This window comes from Euphorbia lathyris, chromosome 2 (genome assembly GCF_963576675.1).
Source record: "Euphorbia lathyris chromosome 2, ddEupLath1.1, whole genome shotgun sequence".
NCBI lineage: Eukaryota > Viridiplantae > Streptophyta > Magnoliopsida > Malpighiales > Euphorbiaceae > Euphorbia > Euphorbia lathyris.
The window spans coordinates 100,188,463-100,213,676 of NC_088911.1; the positions used below are offsets into that span (position 1 = coordinate 100,188,463).

Sequence of the window (25,214 nt, forward strand, 5' to 3'; positions counted from 1 at the left end):
CTTTTTAATTAGCTAGGTTTTCTTACGTGAACCGCCCGGTTTTCTTCGTAGCTCCAACCCGGTTCACCGAATTCAATTTGGGGATTTAGGATTAATCTAGGGATTTTCATTTCAAAATAGATATGACGAGGATCTAACTTTATTAAATAGAATCAACTATATTATTAATCAATTTAGGTTCAATGTTCAAAATAGCAACAATATATGTTTAACTTTTACGACATAATATCAATTTAGGCTTAACGTTTATAATATAGCATCAATTTAGGCATCACGTACAAAATAGCACCAATATAGACTTAACGTTTACAAAATAATACGAATTTAAGCTTAACGTTTACAAAATATATCAAATTTAAGCTAAACGTCACAATTAAACTAACCATATTATATTCTTTTCCTATTAACTTTATATGTTATCTTTTTATTTAGTTCTGTTTTCTTATTTATCATAATACAATTAATTAGTATTCTTGTCCATTAAAACCTTATATCTGTTTTTCATCAACCATTCCATGACTCCTAAATTTCATGGCTCATGTAATATATGCAAACTAAAAGTAATTGAATATCAACAATATTTCGAACACTGACATATATCAATATTATTTTAACTAGTGTTTGAAATATTGTGAATATTCAATTACTTTTAGTTTGCATATATTACATGAGCCATGAAATAGTTGATGAAAAACAAATATAAAGTTTTAATGAGCAAGAAAACTAATTAATTGTATTATAAAAATAAGAAAATAGAACTAAATAAAAAGATAACATATAAACTTAATAGCAAAAGAATATAATATGGTTAATTCAATTGTAATGTTTAGCTTAAATTGGATATATTTTATAAACGTTAAGCTTAAATTCGTATTATTTTGTAAACGTTAAGCCTATATTGGTGTTATTTTGTACGTGAGACCTAAATTGATACTATATTGTAAACGCTAAGCCTAAATTGGTATTATGTTATAAACGTTAAGCCTATATTGGTGCTATTTTGAACGTTGAGCCTAAATTGGTACTTTCTCAAAAACCTTAGGCCTATTTTGGTACCTTATCCCTAGAATCAATTATATTTTTAACTAATGGGATAAGGTACCAAAATAGGTCAAAAGTTTTTGGAAAAGTACCAATTTAGGCTCAACATTCAAAATAGCAACAACGTATGTTTAACGTTTACAACATAATATCAATTTAAGCTTAACGTTTACAATATAGCATCAATTTAGGCCTCACGTACAAAATAGCATCAATATAGGCTTAACGTTTACAAAATAATACGAATTTAAGCTTAACATTTACAAAATATATCCAATTTAAGCTAAACGTCACAATTAAATTAACCATATTATTTTCTTTTCCTATTAATTTTATATGTTATCTTTTTATTTAGTTCTATTTTCTTATTTATTATAATACAATTAATTAGTATTTTTGTCCATTAAAACCTTATATTTGTTTTTCATTAACCATTCCATGACTCCTAAATTCCATGGCTCATGTAATATATGCAAACTAAAAGTAATGGAATATCCACAATATTTCGAACATTGGTTAAAATAATATTGATATATGTCAATTACTTTTAATTTGTATATATTACATGAGTAATGAATATTAGTAGTCATGGAATCATAGATCAAAAACAAATATAAGATCTTAATAGGCAAGAATACTAATTAATTGTATTATAATAAATAAGAATATAGAACTAAATAAAAAGATAACATATAAAGTTAATAGGGAAAGAATATAATATGATTAATTTAATTATGACATTTAGCTTAAATTGTATATATTTTTTAACGTTAAGCTTAAATTCGTATTATTTTGTAACGTTAAGCCTATATTGGTGCTATTTTGTACGTGAGGCCTAAATTGATGCTATATTGTAAACATTAAGCCTAAATTGATATTATGTTGTAAACATTAAGCCTAAATTGGTGCTATTTTGAACGTTGAGCCTAAATCAGTACTTCCCTAAAAACCTTAGGCCTATTTTGGTATTTTATCCCTTAACTAATAAATACAGTACTGCTCACTGATCTTGCACCATTAGATCCAAACTTATTAGATCTAAGTCTTCGATTTAATTTGGTCATTCAGGATGAGCACTGCTGCTAATAAATAATTGATTTGCCTTTTTGTTTTTTTGGTAAAAAGTATAATTAAGCCCCTGAATTTTATATGTTTTAAGGATCAAACCTCTCTGATCAATTATTTTTCTACAGTAAACCATTGATCATTGATTTTGTTATGGATTTGGTCCTTATTTAACTTTTTCGTCGAGTTTAAGAGATGAGAAGATCGATTTGGCGATTCTAATGTTGAAATCACAAAATAGGAGAGGAGAAAATCGAGTTTGGAAGAATATACTGGAAATTAATTTCTATAATTTCGTTTTAGTTTTTAATTTTTTTTATCTCTCCTAGTGAAGGAATTCTTATTTTTATTTGTCCATTTCAACAAGCCGAATCGCCCTAACGATGTATGGAGTCCAAACTCGACGAAAAAGTTAAATAAGGACCAAATCCATAACAAAATCAATGATCAATGGCTCAATGTGGAAAAATAATTTATCAGAGGCTTGATCTTTAAAACATGTAAAGTTCAGAGGCTTAATTATACTTTTTGCCTTTTTTTTACGTCAGCGTGTCAGAGACTGTGCAGAAAACCCGTATCTAATTTCTTGTATTAAAACCGAAAGGACGTAAAAAGCTTTAAATTCGCAATTAATTCTACGAGACTAAAATTAATTGATACTATACGCCAAATAATAATTAGAATTGTACTGAAAATAAACTTGGAAAACTGAAATCGAAATTATCAGAAATAAGAAATAAGCTAGTAATTTAAATTGTATAAGAAATTTATTACATATCACTACAAGAAAAAACATTACACGAATGGATGATTTCGTCGATGATAACCGAAAATGTGTTGGTGATAGCCTTCATAGACGGAAATCGATGCATCGACGTTGACTTCCTAGATAACCCATTACAAAAAAAAAAAAATTTGTTGGGCCGTTGATATCACCAACAAAACGGTGTCAATGTTGTGTGTAGGTGCTACCGACCTATTTTCAGTTGGTGATTAGTGTCAGTCTTACCTACACCATCACCGATACATTAAATGTAGGAAATGCCGATACAATTCATCAAGAAGTATTGTGTGTAGAAATTCCAATAAAATTATCGAGCATATATGTACGGAATACTATTTTTCAAAAATAAAATGACTCGGGTAACAACAAAAAATGTGTCAAAAAATACATCAATGTTTCTATTTTAAAATTGACACTTCTTTTCATATCATTGCTAATAATTTATTAAATATATATTTTTGACATGTCTTATTCTGAAGCATCCCGTTAATTAACAACTAGATTTTCATATACTTTATTTAGAATTGCATTTATTATTTTTTTTTGTAAGTATTTAAAAATACCAACCCGTTCCTTATTTCTTGAGAAAAATTGTATTTCAGTGATTCCTGAGACTGTTAGAGATAGATCTATAGCTTTTTATTGGAGGAGGGAAGGGGGCTGTGATTGGGAGATGCTTCATGGTCTGATTCCGAGCTCTACTTTGCTTCATCTGGCATCAATGGTCGTTTTTCTTGACGACGAGCATCAAGATTCCTGGAGGTGACGGCTCACTAGTTCAGGTATGTTTAGCGTCAAATCTGCGTTTAGTTTAACCCAAGTCCAGGGGAGGGATTTGATGCATACTAAGAATTGGAAGATGATTTGGAATTTGCAAATCTCGGAGAGATTGAAATACTTTATTTGGTTACTAATGTATGAAGTTGTTTTGGTTAATGCGATTCGGATGGCGAGACATCTGAGCGAGTCTGATGTGTGCTTAGCGTTGCTGTTTGTCGGAGTCATTATTGCACGTTTTAAGGGACTGCAGTGAGGCTGTGGGGCTTTGGCAGATCCTGATACCTGCTGAGGATTGGATTGAGTTTTGCCGCGCTGATCTTAGTTCTTGGCTGTTAGCTGGTCTCAGTAAAAAGGGGAATTGGCGTGGTATAGGCTGGAGTACCGTGTTTGTCTACACCATCTGGTGGCTGTGGCGGTGGAGATGCTCGGCGGTGTTCGATCCGGATACTGCTGTTTGTCGAAATAAGCTGGAATTTGTATGTGGTAAAGCTGGGGAATGTCAGAGAGACTTTTTAGATGAGCAGTGTATGGGAAATAGAAGTAGAAGGACTATCATGGTTAGTTGGAAGCCCCCGTCGAAGGGCTGGATCAAGGTGAATAGTGATGACGCTTGTAAAGGAGCCCCGGATCCGGCGGCTGCAGGGGGCGTTGCTCGGAATGACAATGTAGTTTGGGTAGGAGGGTTCGCTGTTAACTTAGGTATTTGTAGTGTTGTGCTTGCGGAGCTATGGGGTCTGTACTTCGGGTTGAAGTTTGCTTGGGATAGACATTTCCGTAGAGTTGTATTCGAAATGGACTCGCTTGTGGTTGTGGATTTGGTGAAGAATGGTAAGGATTATAGGCATAGGTTCTTTTGGCTGATTGATGAGTGTCAAAGATTGTTAAGACATGATTGGGAAGATGTTAGGTTGATTCATGTTCTCTGTGAAGGTAACCGTGCCGCGGACTGGATGGCGAATTAAACAGGAAGTTTACCCCTGGGTCTTCACGAGTGTGAGGCGCCCCCCTGTATGCATCCTGGATATCTTATTTTCTGATATTTGTGGTACTTGTCTTCCTAGGATGACTAGTATCACTTAGCTTGTTCATTGTTATGCTCCGGGGTTTCGTCCCCTCCATTAAGATAAAAAAAATGAAGTCTCTTATTTCTCTCGTCCCTATTAAAACCATTATTCTTTGTTAGTTTGCATGCCTTCTTTTTAAACCACTTTCTCTCATTTTCCCATTTTCTGGTTTAACTTCTCAAATTTCTACTTTGGTTTTCTCCTTTCCGTACAATTTTTCATTCACACGGTTACAATTTCTCCTTCTCATACAGTTTCTTCTTCTCACGATTTGTTTAGCAGTTTATGTCTCATACCCACACGTCCTAATTTCTCTTCCCCAGTTGCGCACAATATTTACCTATATCTATTCAGACCAGACCTTTCAACCACAAAGTTTTACGGTTATAACTTTTTTTTATTTTCTTTTGATTTTGTTATTATTTTTATTTCTAGCTTCGATTGTGGAGTCCTAATTCTATTACTCTTCCATTATGCAGATCAACATTAGGACCTTAAGATTTTGTTCACAATCCTAATTCTCTCTTTGAGTGCAATTTGACTGAAACTCCACACAATTTTTCCATTTTGGCAGAATCAGCTGGCATTTGAGATATTGCGAATTACAATTTTATATATTGGGTCACAATTTCATTTTGGCAGCTTGAGTTCGTATTTTGTCAATTGTGAAGCACTAAATCCTAGAGTTACTTCACAATTGACTCGCAAATTATATAAAATACGAATGATAAAATTTAGTTTGCAATTGGACAAGGTGGTTCACATTTGGCGATATGCGACGTAAAGAAAACTAGGTTAAATTACTTCGTAATTCGCGAATTGCATAGTAAAATCATAAATTACGAACCTCTGTTGCATATAACTAACTTCAAACTATTTCAACTAACTTAGAATTAATTTAGAATCAACAAAAACTTATATGATGTTGGAAATCAACAAGAAATTTAGCTTGATTCTTCAACGTGATGTTGCTCGCGAAATTTGAATGAAAAGAGATAATAAAATAAAGAGATGAAATTTGGATTGTAATTTTATATTGTGTTGTTAGTTATATATATACTAAAGGTATTTTTGGAAACATATAAACTAGTAACATGTATTAAAATAGGTTTAAAAATATAAATAGATCTGCCATTATGTTAGTTTTACAGATTTCCCATACCAAAGTTGGTATTCCACGAGCATATATAAGATTGTATTTTTATAATTATTCTTTTTTTTTTGTAAGAAGGGAAGAAAAAAAACAAACAAACAAAAACCTAACCCGGGATCAGTCTAGGAAGACTAACCCCAATCCTATCCTCAAGAAGAGAAGGTAACAGAAAATAAGGAGGAACGGAAAGGGTAGAAACACCTAACATCCCCCCATGCCCAGCAGCTGCCAAGCGATCCGCCACGCGGTTTTGCTCCCTATAAATATGGGAGAAGGTAAGAGAATCGAAGGCAGGACGAAGCCTCAAGATGGCTTTAATGAGATTCTGACTCTTAAGACAAACAGCCTGTCTATCCGAAATCCTGTTGATAGCCTCCAAATTGTCAGACTCCACCGAAAGTCTTTTAACACCCATGCGAATGGCGAGTTTAATGCCAGACAATATCCCCCAGAGCTCCGCAGTAAAGGAGGAGCCCGTACCTAAGTTATGGGTAAACCCAGCCAGCCAGGCGCCACCAGCATCCCGAAGAACTCCACCAGCAGCAATTCTGCCATTACTAAGGCAGGAGCCATCCGTATTCAACTTGACAACCCCTTCCCTGGGCTTCCTCCAACCAACTAACTGGACCTCTTTAACCGGGGAGGGGTGAACCAGGGGCTCTCCTTCAAAACTCTTTGTAATAACAGAGAGTTTTTTCGAGAAGTAAAACCGGAGGTCAGGAATAAAGACAGTCTTCTCAGCAAATAACTCTTCATTCCTCCATTTCCACATTTGGTGACAAATAATAGCGAAGAGAATAGCCCCGTGCTCCATACTGGCCAACAAATTCCCATTAACGCCTTCAGAGAACCAGTCAATATCAGAGAACCCCATAAAGGAAGGAAGGATGTGGTGAGGAAGGACCCCTTCCCAAACCTTTCTACTATTCGGGCAATCCCTCAAAGCATGGCACAAGGTTTCCACATGGCCGCTACATCTGCTACAGGCACCAGATACAGCCAAGTGCTTTCTGTGTCTATCTACATTCGTGAGGAGCCTGTCTTTGACTCCCAGCCATAGGAAACTCCTAATGCGGTAGGGGACTTTGAGGGCCCAAATGGACTTCCAAATTTCCAAGGGAGGATCAGCCCTATTAGGGGTAAAAGCTTCATAGGCCGATTTGCAAGAATAAGAACCATTATTAGTCAAGGCCCAGCAGTGTCTGTCCTTATCCTCCTCCTGATTACTAATCTTCACACCTCTAATATTAAGGAGGGTCTCCAGGCTAAGAAAGGAGTCGAACTTAGACCAGATCCAGTCTCCCTCCGAGTCCACCACATCAGCAATTCTCCAGGAGAGGAGATCATTCGGCGGAGGGGCGATGCACACCTCAATCAACGGTTTGTCACCAATCCAGGTGTCATACCAGAAACTAATGGATCTCCCATTACCCACCTCCAAGCCAATCCCCGTACAGAACTCAGCAAAAACAGCACTAAGCCCTTTCCAGAGGAAGGAACAGCTGACAACCCTCTCCTTCGGGCCACCAAAGATTCTATCTTTCCTATACTTGCCGCACAGAAGACGAACCCAAAGGGAGGAGGGGGATTGCCACATTCTCCAAAGAAGCTTCATTAACAGGACTTTATTATTGTCCTTAGCTTGCCTTATACCAAGACCCCCCCTGCTCTTAGGCTGGCAGGCTTCCTTCCAAGGGACCAGGTGAATCTTCCTCCCATCCCCAGACTCTCCCCACAGAAAACGCCGATTAATTTTATCAAGGTCGTTGAGGACCGGCTCAGGGAGCTTACAGGCTTGCATGATGTGATTTGGAGCAGCGCAGTTGATAGACTGGATTAAAGTAAGGCGACATGCAAGGGAAAGAGAATTAGCTTTCCAGCTAGCACACAAACCGTTAGATTTGTCCAAAATGTCTTTAAAAGAGGCTTTGGACACCCTGTCACTATGAAGAGTGACCCCAAGGTATTTCCCAAATGATTGAGTCAGGGGAATGCCAGACATCTCACTCAGTCTTCTACACAAGCTATTATCCATATTCTTGGAACAAAGCATACGGGATTTATGGATGTTAATCTTCTGGCCAGAAGCCTCACAAAAGCAGTCGAGGATATCCATCACAGCCTTAATTTGTTCCTCATTACCCTCCACAAAAAGCATGACATCATCAGCAAAGAGTAAATGGATAACAGGGGGGCAATGTCTGTTGATGGAAACAGGGTGGAGAGTCCCTTTGCTCACCGCCTCTTGGATCATGTGAGACAATCTTTCCATGGCAATAACAAAAAGGAAGGGGCTCATAGGATCCCCTTGACGAATACCCTTGGATGGAGAGAACTCATCCGACATATCCACATTGATTATAACCTGAAAAACAGGAGAGGAGAATGTATTATGTTTCATATCAAGTCCAAACAATTCATTTTTTAAACATTTTTTAAAAGGCACACAAATAAAAGAAAAGAAAAGTTCACAGTAGAAATCGTCCACTCTTTGGGCAAAGGGAAAATGGTATTTTCATAAGAAATTTATAACTAGATAATTTTTATTTTTTCTTTCTTTATTAGGGTAGATATTACTTTTTTATTTTGATTGATTATTGACTTGCATCAGATTGTACCTAGAAGTCCACATCGCATACCAACGAGCTATCAAGAAAGCCAATTCGAAAATTGGACCAGACTAAATAGTTGGTACAACTAGTGCAAATCATACTCTTCAACTTTCAGATCTTCAGCCCACATAATTTGAAACATCTCTCAAAGACATGGAAGAGAAGTAGCTCGAATATACTAATCGAAAATGGAGCATCTCCCGATTAGAGAGCTTGAGAGATGTCTTTAACTCCACATTAGGAGTGGAAGAGAGAATCTCAGATAATGACACACAATATATGATGTGGAGCACCTATTTCTCTTGTGGAATTTGGCTTGTTGGATTGTTATTTTCATACTGGTAATCAAGGATTTATGCAACTAGGAATGGAGTTCGAAAATCAGAGTGTGGTCTAAAAAAACAAAGGTATATATGTAATTTCATATGCAATTAGATATGTCATTTGATACATTAATATACAAATCTGATGTGGCTAATATTTTTCAAGAAGTGTAGTGCATGTCTCTCACTGGTCAAACAAATGTATTGTTTTTGGTGAAATAAGGGATACATTATTACACATTTAACAAGTCGAGGGAAAAACATATCTTACGCTAGAATCTGCCTTCCTCCTCTTTTTCTTTTCTCTTCTCCTTGTTTTTATCCAAATTTCATAATCTATCAAACTTCAAATCTTCTATTTGTTAACGATCTACTTTGAGGAAGAAGGAAATCCCACTGAATTAAATTTATGTGTTTTCCTTTATTATTATTTTCTTTTTAGCCGGTGTTCATATATTTTGTCGGATCTATTTATCCGTCTGAATTGTATTTGCTCTATGTCATTTTTTCATTTATCTCTTTTTAAGGTTTAACAAGAGCGGAAACGGTTTATCTTATCCGTAGATCAATAGACATGCGTGGTTGCATCAAAAGAAATGAATCAGATCTGAATGTTCAGAATAGCCTAAATGTTGAAAATTTGAATGCAGGTACTTTTATATGGATTTCGATTTATGAGAATTATATGTTTTTTTTTTTTTTTTTTGTAGTTTTTATGCATTTTATGAGTTTTTTGCTCTTTGTAGTCATTTTAATCCTTTTGTGGATCTTATAATTCTATATCAATTTCTTATTGTACTTGTTGTTTGTTGATCTAATGAAGATATAAGCATTTCAAAAAAAACAAAACCAAACAAGTTGACCCTTCTTAAGTTAAGAGGGTTACAATTTAAATTTGGACAACTTAGTAAGGATTTAAATCTATTCTTTATATAACAATTGTGTTCTCACCTTAACTACTTCAATACTTTTATTAAGGACTATCTAGCTCTTTATCATTTTTTATTGTATTTTTATTGTTATTTTCCTTTATTAATGTTTAGGTCTTTTGTCTCCTTCAGACAAGAGTTTGTATGTAGACCTTTATAGGCTGCCAAAGGTTTTCCTGTTTGGCAGAATGAGGAATGAATAATAATTTAGGGATTCATTCTTATATCATTCCTTTTCTATTTCTCTGATATATATTTCTCTGTGTCCTTCACCTGGAATTTTACTTATTATGGTATCAGAACTCTGGTGACACGAAAAGAAATAAGAGTCTTTTCTTTTCTTTGTTTCAGAACTTCACCCATTCACCTTCCCTTCCTTTTTTTCAAAATCCCTTTCTTTTCTCCCATTTGCTCATTACTATGGCGAATAACAAAATATCATATCTAGATATGACGAATCCACTCTTTCTTCATCTTCTGATGGAGCGAGCTTAATGGTTGTTGATAAACTTCAGGGTTCCTCTGATTACAGAGTATGACGAACTGGTACAATGAAGAAGGCGACTGATGATGATACCAAGGCTGAGATGTGGGAGACCTGCAACAACATGGTGATTGCTTGGATCACTTATAGTCTGTATCCAAATATCAAAAAACCAGTGATGTTCCTGACTTCTGCTAAGGATATTTGGTCGAATCTGGAAAAAAGGTTCTCTCTTACCAATGGATCTCGAAAGTATAACTCGAATAAAGAACTCTTTGAAGAGAGATAACATCAAATGAGTATAAATGATTATTATACCTCCATAAGATCTATGTGGGAAGAGTTAGACTCCTTGAATCTTTTGCCTATGGTTGATGAACCTACTACAGAGGTGAAGACCTTGCTTGCTACTATGAATTTAAAAATTCCTCATTCCTTTATTTCATTTTCTGTTTCAAGTATTCTAAACTCTGTAATTTTCAAAGATATTTTTTCCTATTAATTGAAATCTCCTAGTTTCTTCTTGAAAAAAAAAAAACTTTCTATACACTACACAAATTATCTTATTATGTGCATGTGTTGTGTTACCTTTTTTTTTAATTAATATAGTATACGAAAATGGAAACCTATCACCTAAATTAATATAGTAGAAAGAATCTTTAAAACTTTAAGTAGGATTTGGATTATCCCGACCATTAATTAATTACAGTATCGTTGATCCCCATTTATAGTCGTCTGATTCTAAACAAATTTAGAACTTAAATTAATTATATAAAATCTTAGGATTTTTCCAAAACACAATTTCTATAATTTTGTAGATTGAACTTAACACTGTTGAATAATACTCAATTTAATGAAATATGTTTTATTGATATATAATTTTAACCTTCCATAAAACAAATACCCACTTAATGGAGTCAGACAATCTCGAAACAGTCAAAATGATTTCTGATAAAAGGGGCCATGTGTTTAGGAAGCCAATTAGAAAAATTTGCTCCTCTTTCGATTCTATCAACTTTTGCCATGTTTTCAGGGAGCAGAATCAGGTGGCAGATCGGCTTGCTGCTGAGGGTCATGAGAGGGCTTTGGGCGTCTCTATTTTCTCTTTTCCTCCTGATTTCCTGTTATCTTTGCTTTCTGAAGATATTGTGGGGGCTAGCTTTCCTAGGCTAATCTCGGATTAATTTGTTGTGGTGTTTGTTTTTATATTTACTTTCTTTTCCCTACAAAAAAAATACCCACTTAAATTTATTGCGCACCAACACAAATCATTCCATACAAAGACGGGTTTTATTCTGAGTATTTTAAAAATCCCACTACACTCTCTCCTTCTTATCTCATGAGCGCACACACATTAATTGATGTTTTTTTTTGTGTGATACACATTACATAGATTTCTATTTATAGGAACATTGAATCATTTTGAACCATAGGATAAGTCGGTGGATCAAAAAAATCTTCCTCAATTATTATAAGATATTTTGGTAGAATTTTTCACCAAATTTTAGAAGTAGGTGGTGACAATATCTTTCCAATACTCTTCCTCAACACCGACTTTTAATACTTAATGCTCGCTTGTCATCCCAAGTTGCTTTATGAAGTATTCAAACTTTGTAGCATTCAGCCCTTTCGTAAATATATCAGCAACTTTTCTAGAATTTCAGATTTCTGAAATTCTAGAATTTTATGGAATTTTAAAAATTCCAGCTTCTGGAAATCCAGATATTTAGAATTTCAAAAAATTTTAGAATTTCAGAAATTATAAAATTTTAGAAATTATAAAATTTTTAAAAATCTGGAATTACGAAAATTTTGGATATTTGAAAATTCTGAAATTTCAAAAATTCTAAAATTCCAGAATTTCTAAAATTTTAAAAATTCTAGAATTTTAGAAATAGTGAACTCTAAATTCTTTCTAGAAATTTGGAAGTCCAGAAAATTCTAAAATTCTAAAAATCTGGAATTCCATGAAAAAAGAAATGGATCAAAAAGCGACTGAAAAAAACCTCCAAAATATCGCTAAGGTGTCAAATCATTTGTTTGGGGGCAAAAAAACCTACATGTACTTATCTGTGAAAGCACATTAGTTTTTTTCTTTTAATTAACTCAAAAACTAATGTCATTTACGATTCTATTTGATACAAGTATATGTAAGTTCATTAATTTAGTCCAATGTTTTTTTTGAAACAATTTAATCCAATGTTTAATAGCTATAAATATATATTTGAAATTATTTGAATTAATAATCAATCCAACCTAACCCAACCCAATCTATTCAAGTTCAATATTTAATGGGTTAGGTTGGTTTTAACAACCAATCTATAATTTTTTTTTTTAATGGGCTGAATTGAATTCTAACCCAAATACAAAAAATTAAGGGTTCTTTACATAAAACTCATTAATCATATTAAATATTATACAACACTCACAACAAAAAAACTAATTCCAATTGTGTCAAACATTATTAACTTATTATTGAAACAGCATATCTTTTCAAAATAGGGTAGTTATTTTCTTTTTGAATAAAAAAAATAGGATGGATATTCGTTTTTTTAAATAGAAAACTAGTGTTTGGCCCGTGCGATGCACGGATTCATCTTAATATATAAATATTAATAAAAATACAATCTAATAATTACAATTAATGACATAAAGGTGCTATATAAATTAAATATTATTATTTAATTTTCACATTTACTTTAAATAATCTTTTTATAGATAAATTTAATAATAGAATTAAAACTAATATATTATATTTTTTATCAGTAAAAAAGGAGGAAGTGACACCTCAGTTCCATCGTTACTGTTTTATATTATATATAGATAGATATGTAGAGAATTAGAGAGATTTTATGGATTAATTTAAATTTTGTAGAACTCTTAAATATAGTACGGATAAAACAATCTTTTTATAGATAAATATATATAATAAAATTAAAATTAATATATTAAATTTTTTATCACTAAAAAAGGAGGAAGTGACACCTCAGTTCCATCGTTACTGTTTTATATTATATATAGATGTGTAGAGAATTAGAGAGATTTTAGGGATTAATTTAAATTCTGTAGAACTCTTAGATATAGTACGAATAAAATAATCTTTTTTATAGATAAATATAATAATAGAATTAAAATTAATATATTATATATTATATTATATTTTTTATCAGTAAAAAAGGAGGAAGTGACACCTCAGTTCCAATTATAGATAAATTTAATAATAGAATTAAAACTAATATATTATATTTTTTATCAGTAAAAAAGGAGGAAGTGACACCTCAGTTCCATCGTTACTGTTTTATATTATATATAGATATGTAGAGAATTAGCGAGATTTTATGGATTAATTTAAATTCTGTAGAACTCTTAGATATAGTACGGATAAAACAATCTTTTTATAGATAAATATATATAATAAAATTAAAATTAATATATTAAATTTTTTATCACTAAAAAAGGAGGAAGTGACACCTCAGTCAGTTCCATCGTTACTGTTTTATATTATATATAGATGTGTAGAGAATTAGAGAGATTTTAGGGATTAATTTAAATTCTGTAGAACTCTTAGATATAGTACGGATAAAATAATCTTTTTTTATAGATAAATATAATAATAGAATTAAAATTAATATATTATATATTATATTATATGTTTTATCAGTAAAAAAGGAGGAAGTGACACATCGGTTCCATCGTTACTGTTTTATATTATATATAGATTTAATAATAGAATTAAAACTAATATATTATATTTTTTATCAGTAAAAAAGGAGGAAGTGACACCTCAGTTCCATCGTTACTGTTTTATATTATATATAGATATGTAGAGAATTAGCGAGATTTTATGGATTAATTTAAATTCTGTAGAACTCTTAGATATAGTACGGATAAAACAATCTTTTTATAGATAAATATATATAATAAAATTAAAATTAATATATTAAATTTTTTATCACTAAAAAAGGAGGAAGTGACACCTCAGTCAGTTCCATCGTTACTGTTTTATATTATATATAGATGTGTAGAGAATTAGAGAGATTTTAGGGATTAATTTAAATTCTGTAGAACTCTTAGATATAGTACGGATAAAATAATCTTTTTTATAGATAAATATAATAATAGAATTAAAATTAATATATTATATATTATATTATATGTTTTATCAGTAAAAAAGGAGGAAGTGACACCTCGGTTCCATCGTTACTGTTTTATATTATATATAGATATGTAGAGAATTAGCGAGATTTTATGGATTAATTTAAATTCTGTAGAACTCTTAGATATAGTACGGATAAAACAATCTTTTTATAGATAAATATATATAATAAAATTAAAATTAATATATTAAATTTTTTATCACTAAAAAAGGAGGAAGTGACACCCCAGTTCCATTGTTACTGTTTTATATTATATATAGATGTGTAGAGAATTAGAGAGATTTTAGAGATTAATTTAAATTCTGTAGAACTCTTAGATATAGTACGGATAAAATAATCTTTTTTATAGATAAATATAATAATGGAATTAAAATTAATATATTATATATTATATTATATGTTTTATCAGTAAAAAAGATGGAAGTGACACCTCAGTTCTATCGTTACTGTTTTATATTATATATTATATGTAGAGAATTAGCGAGATTTTATGGATTAATTTAAATTCTGTAGAACTCTTAGATATAGTACGGATAAAACAATCTTTTTATAGATAAATATATATAATAAAATTAAAATTAATATATTAAATTTTTTATCACTAAAAAAGGAGGAAGTGACACCTCAGTTCCATCGTTACTGTTTTATATTATATATAGATGTGTAGAGAATTAGAGAGATTTTAGGGATTAATTTAAATTCTGTAGAACTCTTAGATATAGTACGGATAAAATAATCTTTTTTATAGATAAATATAATAATAGAATTAAAATTAATATATTATATATTATATTATATGTTTTATCAGTAAAAAAGGAGGAAGTGACACCTCAGTTCCATCGTTACTGTTTTATATTATATATAGATGTGTAGAGAATTAGAGAAATTTTAGGGATTAATTTAAATTCTGTAGAACTCTTAGATATAGTACGGATAAAATAATATTTTTTATAGATAAATATAATAATAGAATTAAAATTAATATATTATATATTATATTATATGTTTTATCAGTAAAAAAAGGAGGAAGTGACACCTCAGTTCCATCGTTACTGTTTTATATTATATATAGATTAGTACAAATATGAAAACCCTCAATTAAAGAAAATCAACAACTTTTACCCATTTTAAAAATTTAAAAACATTCTTTTCCTTCATCCGACATTTTCATAAACATATATGAATATATATATATATATATATATATTTTTTTTTTGAGGAAATATATGAATTTCTTGAATGAGTGTTTTAAAAAAAATATGAACAGACGCAGACAAAAGAAAATGACAAGTAAAATGGCAGAAGAAGAAAAATAGAAAAGTTGGAAGTTATTTGCTCGGATTTAGGGATTAATTATTATAATGGAAAAAATATAATTATTAACTGTCAAATATGATAAAAGACTAATTTTTTTTGGGTTTTCTGATATTCTAATTATAGAAAATAAGAAATTGATAAAAGCTAATAAAAGACCAACTTAATTGTAAAATATATTCAATAAGTGAGTGTTGGTGTAATTTCCCAAAAATTAATTCATTGTACACCCCTAATTTTAACTTGGGTTAATTACATATTACTCATGATTAGTTAATTATTTACAATTATCTAATATTTTAAAAATATTTATTAAAATGTCAGATATTTAAAAAATAAAACTGATTTTAACCATGAAACTCCATGATTTTGCAGTATCTCATCTCAGAGAAATTATATAGAGTTCTATTTTAAACTTTTTGAATCACTTGCCTCCATTTTCTGAATTTCCACTCCCAACATCACAATTAAATTTGATCTCATCTATCATTGCTCATCCAAACAATTCCATCTGGTGAATTCTCACCTCAGTTTTTAATTAATCCGCCCACTGATTTTTCTTATCTTCAAAATGGCATCTCCTGCTTCTCCTTCCATGTCATTTTCTTCTACATTCATATTTTTGCCTTGTTTGAATCTGTCTTCCATGGAAGGCGAACCTTTCAGCAACAAATTGATGCTTTTAGGATTCTTAAAAAATTGATGTTATAATTTCTCAAACAGTCTCTTTGATGAATTTTGATCTAATAAGAAGCAACCATGTCTTTGAAAGCTTTCAAAAACTTCTTCCCATTCCTTTTCTTATGTCAGAGAATTAAAATCGATTTGGAAAAAGGAAGATGAGAAAGAAGAGGACAACCAAATATGAAAAAGGAGAAGTTGAAATCTTAAAACATAACTGATATTTGACAAAAGCAGAAATAAAACATGAAACTTTGATAAAAAATCTAAAAAAAAGAGAGAAAATGATAAAAATCAGAAAATAGAGATATATAACTGTAAAATAAAAACCAAAACTGATTTTGTATGTAATTTCCTCTTTTAACTTTCCATAAAACAAATACGCACTTAAATTTATTGCTCACCAACACAAATCATTCCATACAAAGACGGGTTTACTCAAGAGTATTTTGAAAATCCATCGACACTCTCTCCTCCTTAATTGATGGTTTTTTTTTGTCTAACACATTATATAGGTTTCTATTTATAGAAACATTGAATCATTTTGAACCATAAGATAAGTTGGTGGAATAAAAAAAAATCTTCCTCAATTATTATAGAATTTTGAACTTTCCACCAAATTCTAGAAGTTCGGTGGTGACAATATCTTTCCAATAAACACTACGTTACAAACACAAATGCTAATATTATTTACTGCTGTTTAATTTATCTACAATGTATATACACCTAAAAATGCATATGAATCTCACAATATCTGTACATATATATATATATGCATATCAGAACAATCTATTTGCAGTCATTCTGTTGTTATGTGAGGGCAATGTTGCTGCATATCATCATCTTTGAAGCTGAATAATGTATCTCAGCATTCTTCAGTATAAATCGGTGAAGAACCGGAATTTGAAACCCCTTCACGAGCCGAAGGTTCACATACGGTATTATCTCTGTTTCAACCACAGCAAAAGCAATTGGCTGCACATATAGTTCACACAATTTTAATTATGGTTCACATGGTAGACTATTTCAAGCTCAGTTTATGAATAAACTACAATATTGAAAATCTGCAGGCACTCAAAATATAACCAAATGTTGCAGATACCAAAAGCTCCAATTGATTCTTTCAGTATTATCATACCTCTATCAGATGCATGCCACCAATGTTGCTCCACTTCGGTGAAACGGTGAAGTGTTTCAACTTAAGGAAACCAGCTAACTTATTCCTCGAAATATGCGGAGAACCAGAAGCACTAATCACCTGCACCAACAACACAATATAAGAAATCGGAAGGCGAAGATGCCAACAAATAACGCGTGTTTGGGGGTGCTAAGGCACTCGGTCTAGTGCCTTGTGCGCCAGGAGCCTAAGGCGCGCCTTTAACAACTGTACTTTAGACAGTAAATATCTCAATTTTAATAACTACTTCATAGAATTGGCATATCGCTAAACAGTACTGTGCAAGTGAAGACGATTGAAATGGTTGGGTAGATGACATACCAATGAGACACATGCAACTGGAATTACTTCATTGGCATCAAAAACATTAACTGTTACATCCAAGTATATGGTGGCATCAATTTCCTTCGTAATTTTTACGACTGGTGGAGAAGTTAGTAATATTTTAAGGCTCATGTCATCATCCGGATACTGCTTGTATAGTTGAGGATAAAGAAATCTCCATGTTGCTGTATTTAAGAGGGATTGATTTGGAAACCTCTCTACTGTCCAATGCATATAACCTGCCTAAACCCAGAAATCAGCTTAACATTATTAGCTTAGCAGTTTAACCATAATAATATTATCTTTATTGGAAAGCTTACATTGAAGTATACTTCTGCAGCAGAATTGAAAACGTTCTCGTGTAACGAGAGTGCGATCATTTTAGATGGACAGCTCAAGGAATCAGAAGCCTGCATTCTGTCATAGTAGTAGTTGGGAACTAAAACATTATCCGCTGCTATGAATAAACCGTCAATATCTAATTTGACGGAAGAATCACTGAACAAAGGGTCGTCCACGAAAGCAACATTCATCGCAGAAACATTATCTATTGACACTTGCTTTGGAAGGGATTGCAATCGGGAATCAAGTTTTAGTATTCCTTTTTCGATTTTGTTGGATATAGCCTTTTGTATTGCAGTCCCTATTGGCCCTTCAAAAGCATCAACCAACCTGGATAACACAAGGATAAAATTGAAATACGAATAGATTTTCTTCACAAATTAATTTCCTGTGAGACCGCCAAAGTACAAAACCAAGCAAGTTCATTGTCAAACATGAAAAAGATTGGCAATTTACTGATCCAAAAAACTAAAATGCAGAACTTGAACTCATATAAAGATGAAAGAAAGCTAAGTACCAATCTTGATCATATATGAAGCATCTCTGGCACAAGTATTTGCCTATAAATGAAGAAGACATAACTATACATTATATAGTGTGATGAAGGATATGATAAGTCGACCAGTGGTCTCAGCATCGATCCCTCTGGTCGACCTCAGACCCCCATCGGGTCCAGACACCAGAGAGAGATCCTCTGAACAACTCCCCACATCCAGGGGCATTAGGGTCATTTGATACCTCATATTGTACAGAACCTATAAATACCCCAAAGCAGGCAATTCTAGGGGTAACTCTTTTCTCTCTCTAGTCCATACTCTTTCTCTCTCTTAACTACTCTTATACTAACTTGATCGTCGGAGTGTCTTCAAGGGACAGCTCCCGGCGCAGGTAGACCTTCCAGTGGACCCTAAGTTCGTTTCCTCGTCATAGTGTAAATTACATTTTTATTTGAGTGAAACTGCTGTCACCATGAACTGAACCATATAAGCTAAACCTAGGATCATATTCTGAAACACAATTTGTTTAATTAAATCATTCTGAGCCTCTGAGGCTCCCAAATTTTTTGTTTATTTTTTACACATTGAACCCTTGGTGATGTATAAACTACAAATTGAGGCCTTTCAAGGCTTTCTAGGGATTGAAAATACAGATTTATAAATGATCAAAGACTCAATATGCAGTTTTTCAAAAATAAAGAACCTAAAAATGTGAAGTAGAAAGATTCAAGCAATAGTTTGTGACAGTAAATAAGCTAATCTAAGAGGAATGCTTACACTTGATAAAGCCAAGAAGCTCCACCATCCATTTTAATGGAGATATCTTTCAGATGACATCCACGGTCCAACATACTCAGCTTAATACTTCCATCTTCCTCTTTTAAAGTAACAGTAACCCAAATTTCCATATCATTAACCTTTACACAATCAATACTGATTATTAACAAAAGCAGATACTAAATATAGAAATTTCCCAAAGTTCAATCAAAACAAAGAGTACCTGAACAGAGGCGGCGCCGCTATCTGAAATCTCAACTACCCAATTTTTATAAGAGTATTTCCAATTCATAGTCAAATGAGCAGTAGCACCTGAAGCAATTAAGGTAATACCCCTAATGTCTCCTCCAGAGTCAACAGATGAAGAAGGAACATCGAGACTGTAAATGGTGATTTTGGAAAGAACCACATGGACTTTGCCGATTATAGGGATTTTGACGTGTCTTTCGATATCCGGAAGCTGGAGAGGAATAATGGAAGAAACAGCCTTTTTTATCAGCAAATCCTTGGCAAAGTTGATACCTTTATCGTGTAAAATTACAGAGATGTGTCCTTCCTCATGGGTTCTCGCAGGAATCAAAACAAGAGATAATACTAACAAGAGAATCGGATGTCCCATGGATTTCAAGGAAGAAATATGATTAAACCATCAAATTGAGCATGAAATCGATGTAAAATAAATAATTTTGGGACTTGGAGGAGGTTGTTAAGTGCAAGTAGGCGGATGATTAAGGTTTTTGGAGTTATCTCCATTATTTTGGTTTCAAATTTCAATTATTTAATTCTTAGATTAGGATATAAACCATATAAGACGTTTTCCCGGATTACCATTTAGAGTTTTTCACTCTAATCTAAACCTAATCAAACAGTATAATATTTGATTAGGCGACGTTTATCATTTTCTCTAAAAATTGTAGTATTTTTATTAATCACGTGTCACATTCCATTATCAAAGCCTAAATTGATACTATTTTTTAAACGTTAAATCTATATTGATGTTATTCTGTACGTGGAGTCTAAACTGATACTCCTCAAAAAAACCGTAGGTCTATTTTGGTAGCTTATCCCTTAATATTATTTCTATTTCTATAACATAATTACCGAGAGAACAAAGTTTTATTGAATTCAATAAACTTTTTTTATTTTTTATTTAGATTATTTTTATTAGTTTGTGTAACACATTTTTTATTTTCTTTTTTTTTTATTAATAAACATGTCCATATTAGACATTTTAAATACTAACAACAACGGTTCAATATAATTTTACTAAACATAATAATTAAATATCTAATAACAAACATCTTACTAGAACAACAACAACTATTAGCTAATAACCAACCCTAAGTGTTTTTTTTTTTTTTTTTTGACAAAAATGAACATTTTTTATAGTATAAAACTTAAAATTACGTGTTGGAAATGTTGCACATATTAAATGATCCAAAAAAAATAAAAATATTAGTTACATTTTAGATGGTTGAATAATTACTTTTATTAAGCATACTTCAAACAAATAAATGCTTAAACTGTTCAATTAAGTGTTTTTTAGTTATCAAACGGAGATTTAGAACTTGTTTTATTTGTATTCAGGTATTTCAGATGATCAACAAATTCAAAGTATCCTGAGACTTAGATTTAATAAGTTTATATCTAACGGTGAATGAGCAAATTCACTTGCTTATTAAGATGCATGTGAAAATTCATGTTCAGATGATATAAAATGTATCATAATATGGAAGAATGAAGATGAGAAAAGAGAAATATCTTCCTATTACTCTTGTTGAAAAGAATTACAGAGCGAAAGCTTTTATTTATATTAGGAGATAATTTGAACCTATAATAACGTTACACAAAATGCACTATATTACTAAAGATAACACAAATTAAATATTTACAATTCTCACACCCCTCCTCAAGTTGGAGATGCTTAGCAACTTGGTTAAGTTAGACTACATTTGATCAGTGTTCAATGGGTTGGTCAATAAATCTGCCAATTAAGAGTGAGAAAATATATCTGCCAATAAATTTTAAGGTATATCAGGATTTGGATAATTTGCAAACTAACCCATCAAATACTTGAGCATATCCCTCAAGTGAAACCATATATAGTTCCTCATCAGTGTGTCTATGTAAGTAGGCATTACCGATATCTTCTTGGTGAATAACTCATCCTCTGTTGTAATTATGGCTATAAACATTCCCGTAATGGTAAATTTGGTGACAAGTGGAAAACACCCAGTGAAGTGAACCCCTGGTGCTTGTGTGCATTCTCAAATAGTAGTCAGATATCATGACATATTAAACAATAATTTATAGTAAGAAAATCATTATTGGATAAGTAAAACAACCCTAGAAAAATTGTGCCTTTAAGATATTTCAAGACATGCATTACAATCTGTATATGTACTTTTGCAATTGTTAGATGACATATCCTATGTCTGATCGTGTAAGCCAGTTTATGATAACTCTTTTACTATTCTCCTATATTGCTCTAGATCCTCATAAGTATTTGAAGCATCAGAAAACTGTAACCCGAATGGAAATGATACTTGTAGGCTTAGAACCACTCAACCCTACCTCATGAAGCATATCAGTTATATATTATGATGTGTCAAAATAATGCATGAATCGACCTTGTCTTTTCTATTCCTAAGAAATACGGCAATCCCAAGTTCTTAATAGTAAATGTCATATCCAATTTAAATTCAATCTTAGTGATCATTTGTGCTATAATAAGAAGATCATCCATATAAACAATCAAAGCCAAAAACTCATTGTTTGTTTACTGTTAAATTGAATAAACAATAGTCATGTATAGGAAGAAAATCTGCTGTCCCATATTGGGTGTCCCTTTCCCTGTCCCCCACTAATCTTATGACATGTGTCATATTAACCTAACCACATTTAACTCTAATTAACTCTGGTTAACTTCATTTAACCAATTTCATTCTGATCTCTCTTCTAGACCTGCTATTTCTTCCTCTTAAGCTCATGGGATGCACAATAGACTGGAATATTAGCATAGATGAATTTGATTTTTTTTGTTTCCTCTTCCTTCACCCTCCAATTTCGCCAATAAGAATTAACTATGGTTTAATCCCCAATAACTTCCCGTCATCGGCAGCCATCACAAAACTTTTGCAGGCTATGACTTTATGGAGCCGATCGAGCCGTTCTTAGAGCTTTTGCTAAGACTAAACATGGAATCATGACCAGAGTTGCAATTTAATATCATTATCATCACTATAGGCAATGATGTTGTAGTTGAATTAATATCCATTTTATCCAAAATTAAACTTCAATTGGAAAATTAATTTGAATTTAGTTTTTTTGCTTCCTGGAGAATGTGAAACCGTTGCTGGAAAAATGGTGACTTTTGCTACTTCTTGCATCAATATATTGATATTCATCAGGGGTAAACTCAAGATAAAAATTGCTCCACTGTGCATTCCATGAACCCGTTGTTCATGGAGGAAGAAATAATAGCAGTGAGAAAGATGGAGTTAATCACACTTGGTTAAATGAAGTTAACCAGAGTTAATTAGAGTTAAATGTGGTGTAGGTTAATATGACACATGTCATAAGATTAGTGGGGGATAGGGAAGGGGACACCCAATATGGGACAGCAGATTTTCTTCCGTCATGTATAGACTTGGAGCACTTACATCGTGGCTGTTTTAACCCATATTGGGGCTTCTCTCACGTGAAATCATATATAGTTTCCCATCAATATGTTCTACATTATCGTTATATGCTTGGTGAATAACTCATCCTTTATTGTAGTTATAGCTATAAACATTCCGACAATGGTAAATTTAGTGGCAAGTCGTGTGTATTCTCAAATAGTAGTTTGATATTATGACATATTAAACAATTATTTATAGTAAGAAAATTGTCCGCTGAGCGAGGGTCCGGGGAGGGGTCCCACCACAAGGGTGTATTGGGGGCAAGCCTTCCCTTGCCAATTTAATTGGCAAGAGGCCACTCCTAAGACCCGAACCCGTGACCTCTGGTCACACGGCAACAACGTTTTACCATTGCGCCAAGGCTCGCCCTCTGTTTGTAACTCTGTTGATAAACATAAATATTTATCTATTTTGCACAAATTTACATCTGTGAATTAACAACTCACCATTTAAATATGAATTAAAAAATAATAGTCATAACAGATTAATGTTATTATTTATCATTTTATACAATCAAGTAATTATCATATATTAACAATGAATATATTTTTTAAACTTATATACATTCTTAGCTCCTAATCTTGTCCAAAAAAGTTAATTCTCCCTCTATATTTTGAAAACGTTCAATTTATCCTCTAAATTTATTTAAAGTGTTATATATATCAATCTCCAAAAATCCACGTGACGGAGAATTGAGAAATTTTAGACAAGTTGAAGTGCGTGTACTTTAAATAAATTAATTCAAGGTTGCAGCTCCGGCCGTCCCTCCAGTCACCAGCATACCAACGCATGTCTTTCCGAGACAGCCAGCACGTTGGATTCGTCCACCTACAGGTTATGTTAAATGCAATTGTGATGCTGCAATATTTAAAGCTCAAAATCGTAGCGGTCTGAGGATGTTACTTCGTTCTTCTGATGGTTCGTTCATGGCATGTCGTAGTAGCATGCTTTTACCTTTCTTTGAGGATGTCCGTTTCGTTGAGGCTCTAGCTCTTTGGGAAGCTATTTACTGGGCATTTGATTTAAACTGTGTTAATGTTCTTTTTGATTCTGATTCTCTTTCGATTGTCAATAGTGTCAATGCATCTGAGTTGGACCTTTCAGATTTTGGCAACATTATTCAGGATTGTCGAGTCTTATTAAATTGTCTGTCTTTTTCGTCAAGACTAGCGAATAGGGGAGCTCATGTCGTTGCACGGCATGCCTTATTCAATGTTAATGAGTTTGTGTCTTTTTTTGCTCCGAGTTGGCTGCAGGATACTGTATGTTATGAGGCTGATTATTAATCTACTGATTTATTCTTCAAAAAAAATAAATTAATTCCAGGTGCTAACAGATCATTGTAAGTTCAACATTTTTACTGCTATCATAATTCTGGCATCACCCGCTTAAAAATAGATTTGCAATACTTCCGAGAATGGAGCATGCAGAGCACCTACAATGGATTCTCTTACTCTTTCCGGAACCAGCAAACCATAACTTAACCAGTTAAGATGAAAACAATTCAATTCAAAAGAACCAAATTAGAAGAAGAGAAAGAGAAAAAGACGAAACCTGGAAAAAGATGAGTAATCGGTTGCCTTGAACTGTAAAAGAGAAGTGACAACAATTGATGGCTTATCAAATTAGAATTCAAAAGGGTTAACACGATTGAAGTTGTTAAGGGTATTAAGAAGAAAAAAAAATACCTATCCTAATGGAAGTAGAATTAGTTTGGAATAAATAGAATTAATTTCTTTTTATAAAAAAATAATAATTTATTAATAATATACTAATATACTTTTGGTTTTAAGTTTACCAATAATGTTTTAGAGCCCGTTTGTTTTACTTACTGTTTGTTGTTGCTGTTTGCTGGTTGTTGTTGCTGGTTGCTGTTGGAAAAAGCTGCTTTTCAACTGGAAAAGGCAAACAGGAGGAGCCTAACCAAACACCTAAGACTCTGCATTTTAAAACGAAAAGACAAACATGAGGTAAAAAGTAGGTAAACAAGCACCTCTTTAACCAACTCTGAGTGGTAAATTAATGAT

General features: G+C 32.3%; 1 protein-coding gene across 1 annotated transcript; it reads right to left on the minus strand.

Annotated features, from left to right (window-relative positions):
- Positions 1–16,952: 16,952 nt before the first annotated feature.
- LOC136219136 (putative BPI/LBP family protein At1g04970) lies at positions 16,953–20,258 on the minus strand. The gene is made up of 6 exons (XM_066006393.1): positions 19,728–20,258; positions 19,505–19,644; positions 18,209–18,560; positions 17,886–18,131; positions 17,526–17,645; positions 16,953–17,362 (listed from the first exon to the last, which is right to left on the minus strand). The coding sequence occupies exons 1-6, from the start codon at positions 20,121–20,123 to the stop codon at positions 17,198–17,200; spliced, it is 1,419 nt and encodes a 472-aa protein (XP_065862465.1). The 5' UTR covers positions 20,124–20,258; the 3' UTR covers positions 16,953–17,197.
- Between the last annotated feature and the right edge of the window lie 4,956 nt (positions 20,259–25,214).

Excerpts from the sequence above, each read along its gene's own strand:
- LOC136219136 (XM_066006393.1), bottom strand. The coding sequence starts at position 20,123 with ATGGGACATCCGATTCTCTTGTTAGTATTATCTCTTGTTTTGATTCCT. Across the intron at positions 19,645-19,727 it reads GCGGCGCCGCCTCTGTTCAG|GTTAATGATATGGAAATTTG; the intron begins GTACTCTTTGTT and ends GATTGTGTAAAG. Across the intron at positions 17,363-17,525 it reads GTGGCATGCATCTGATAGAG|CCAATTGCTTTTGCTGTGGT; the intron begins GTATGATAATAC and ends CTATATGTGCAG.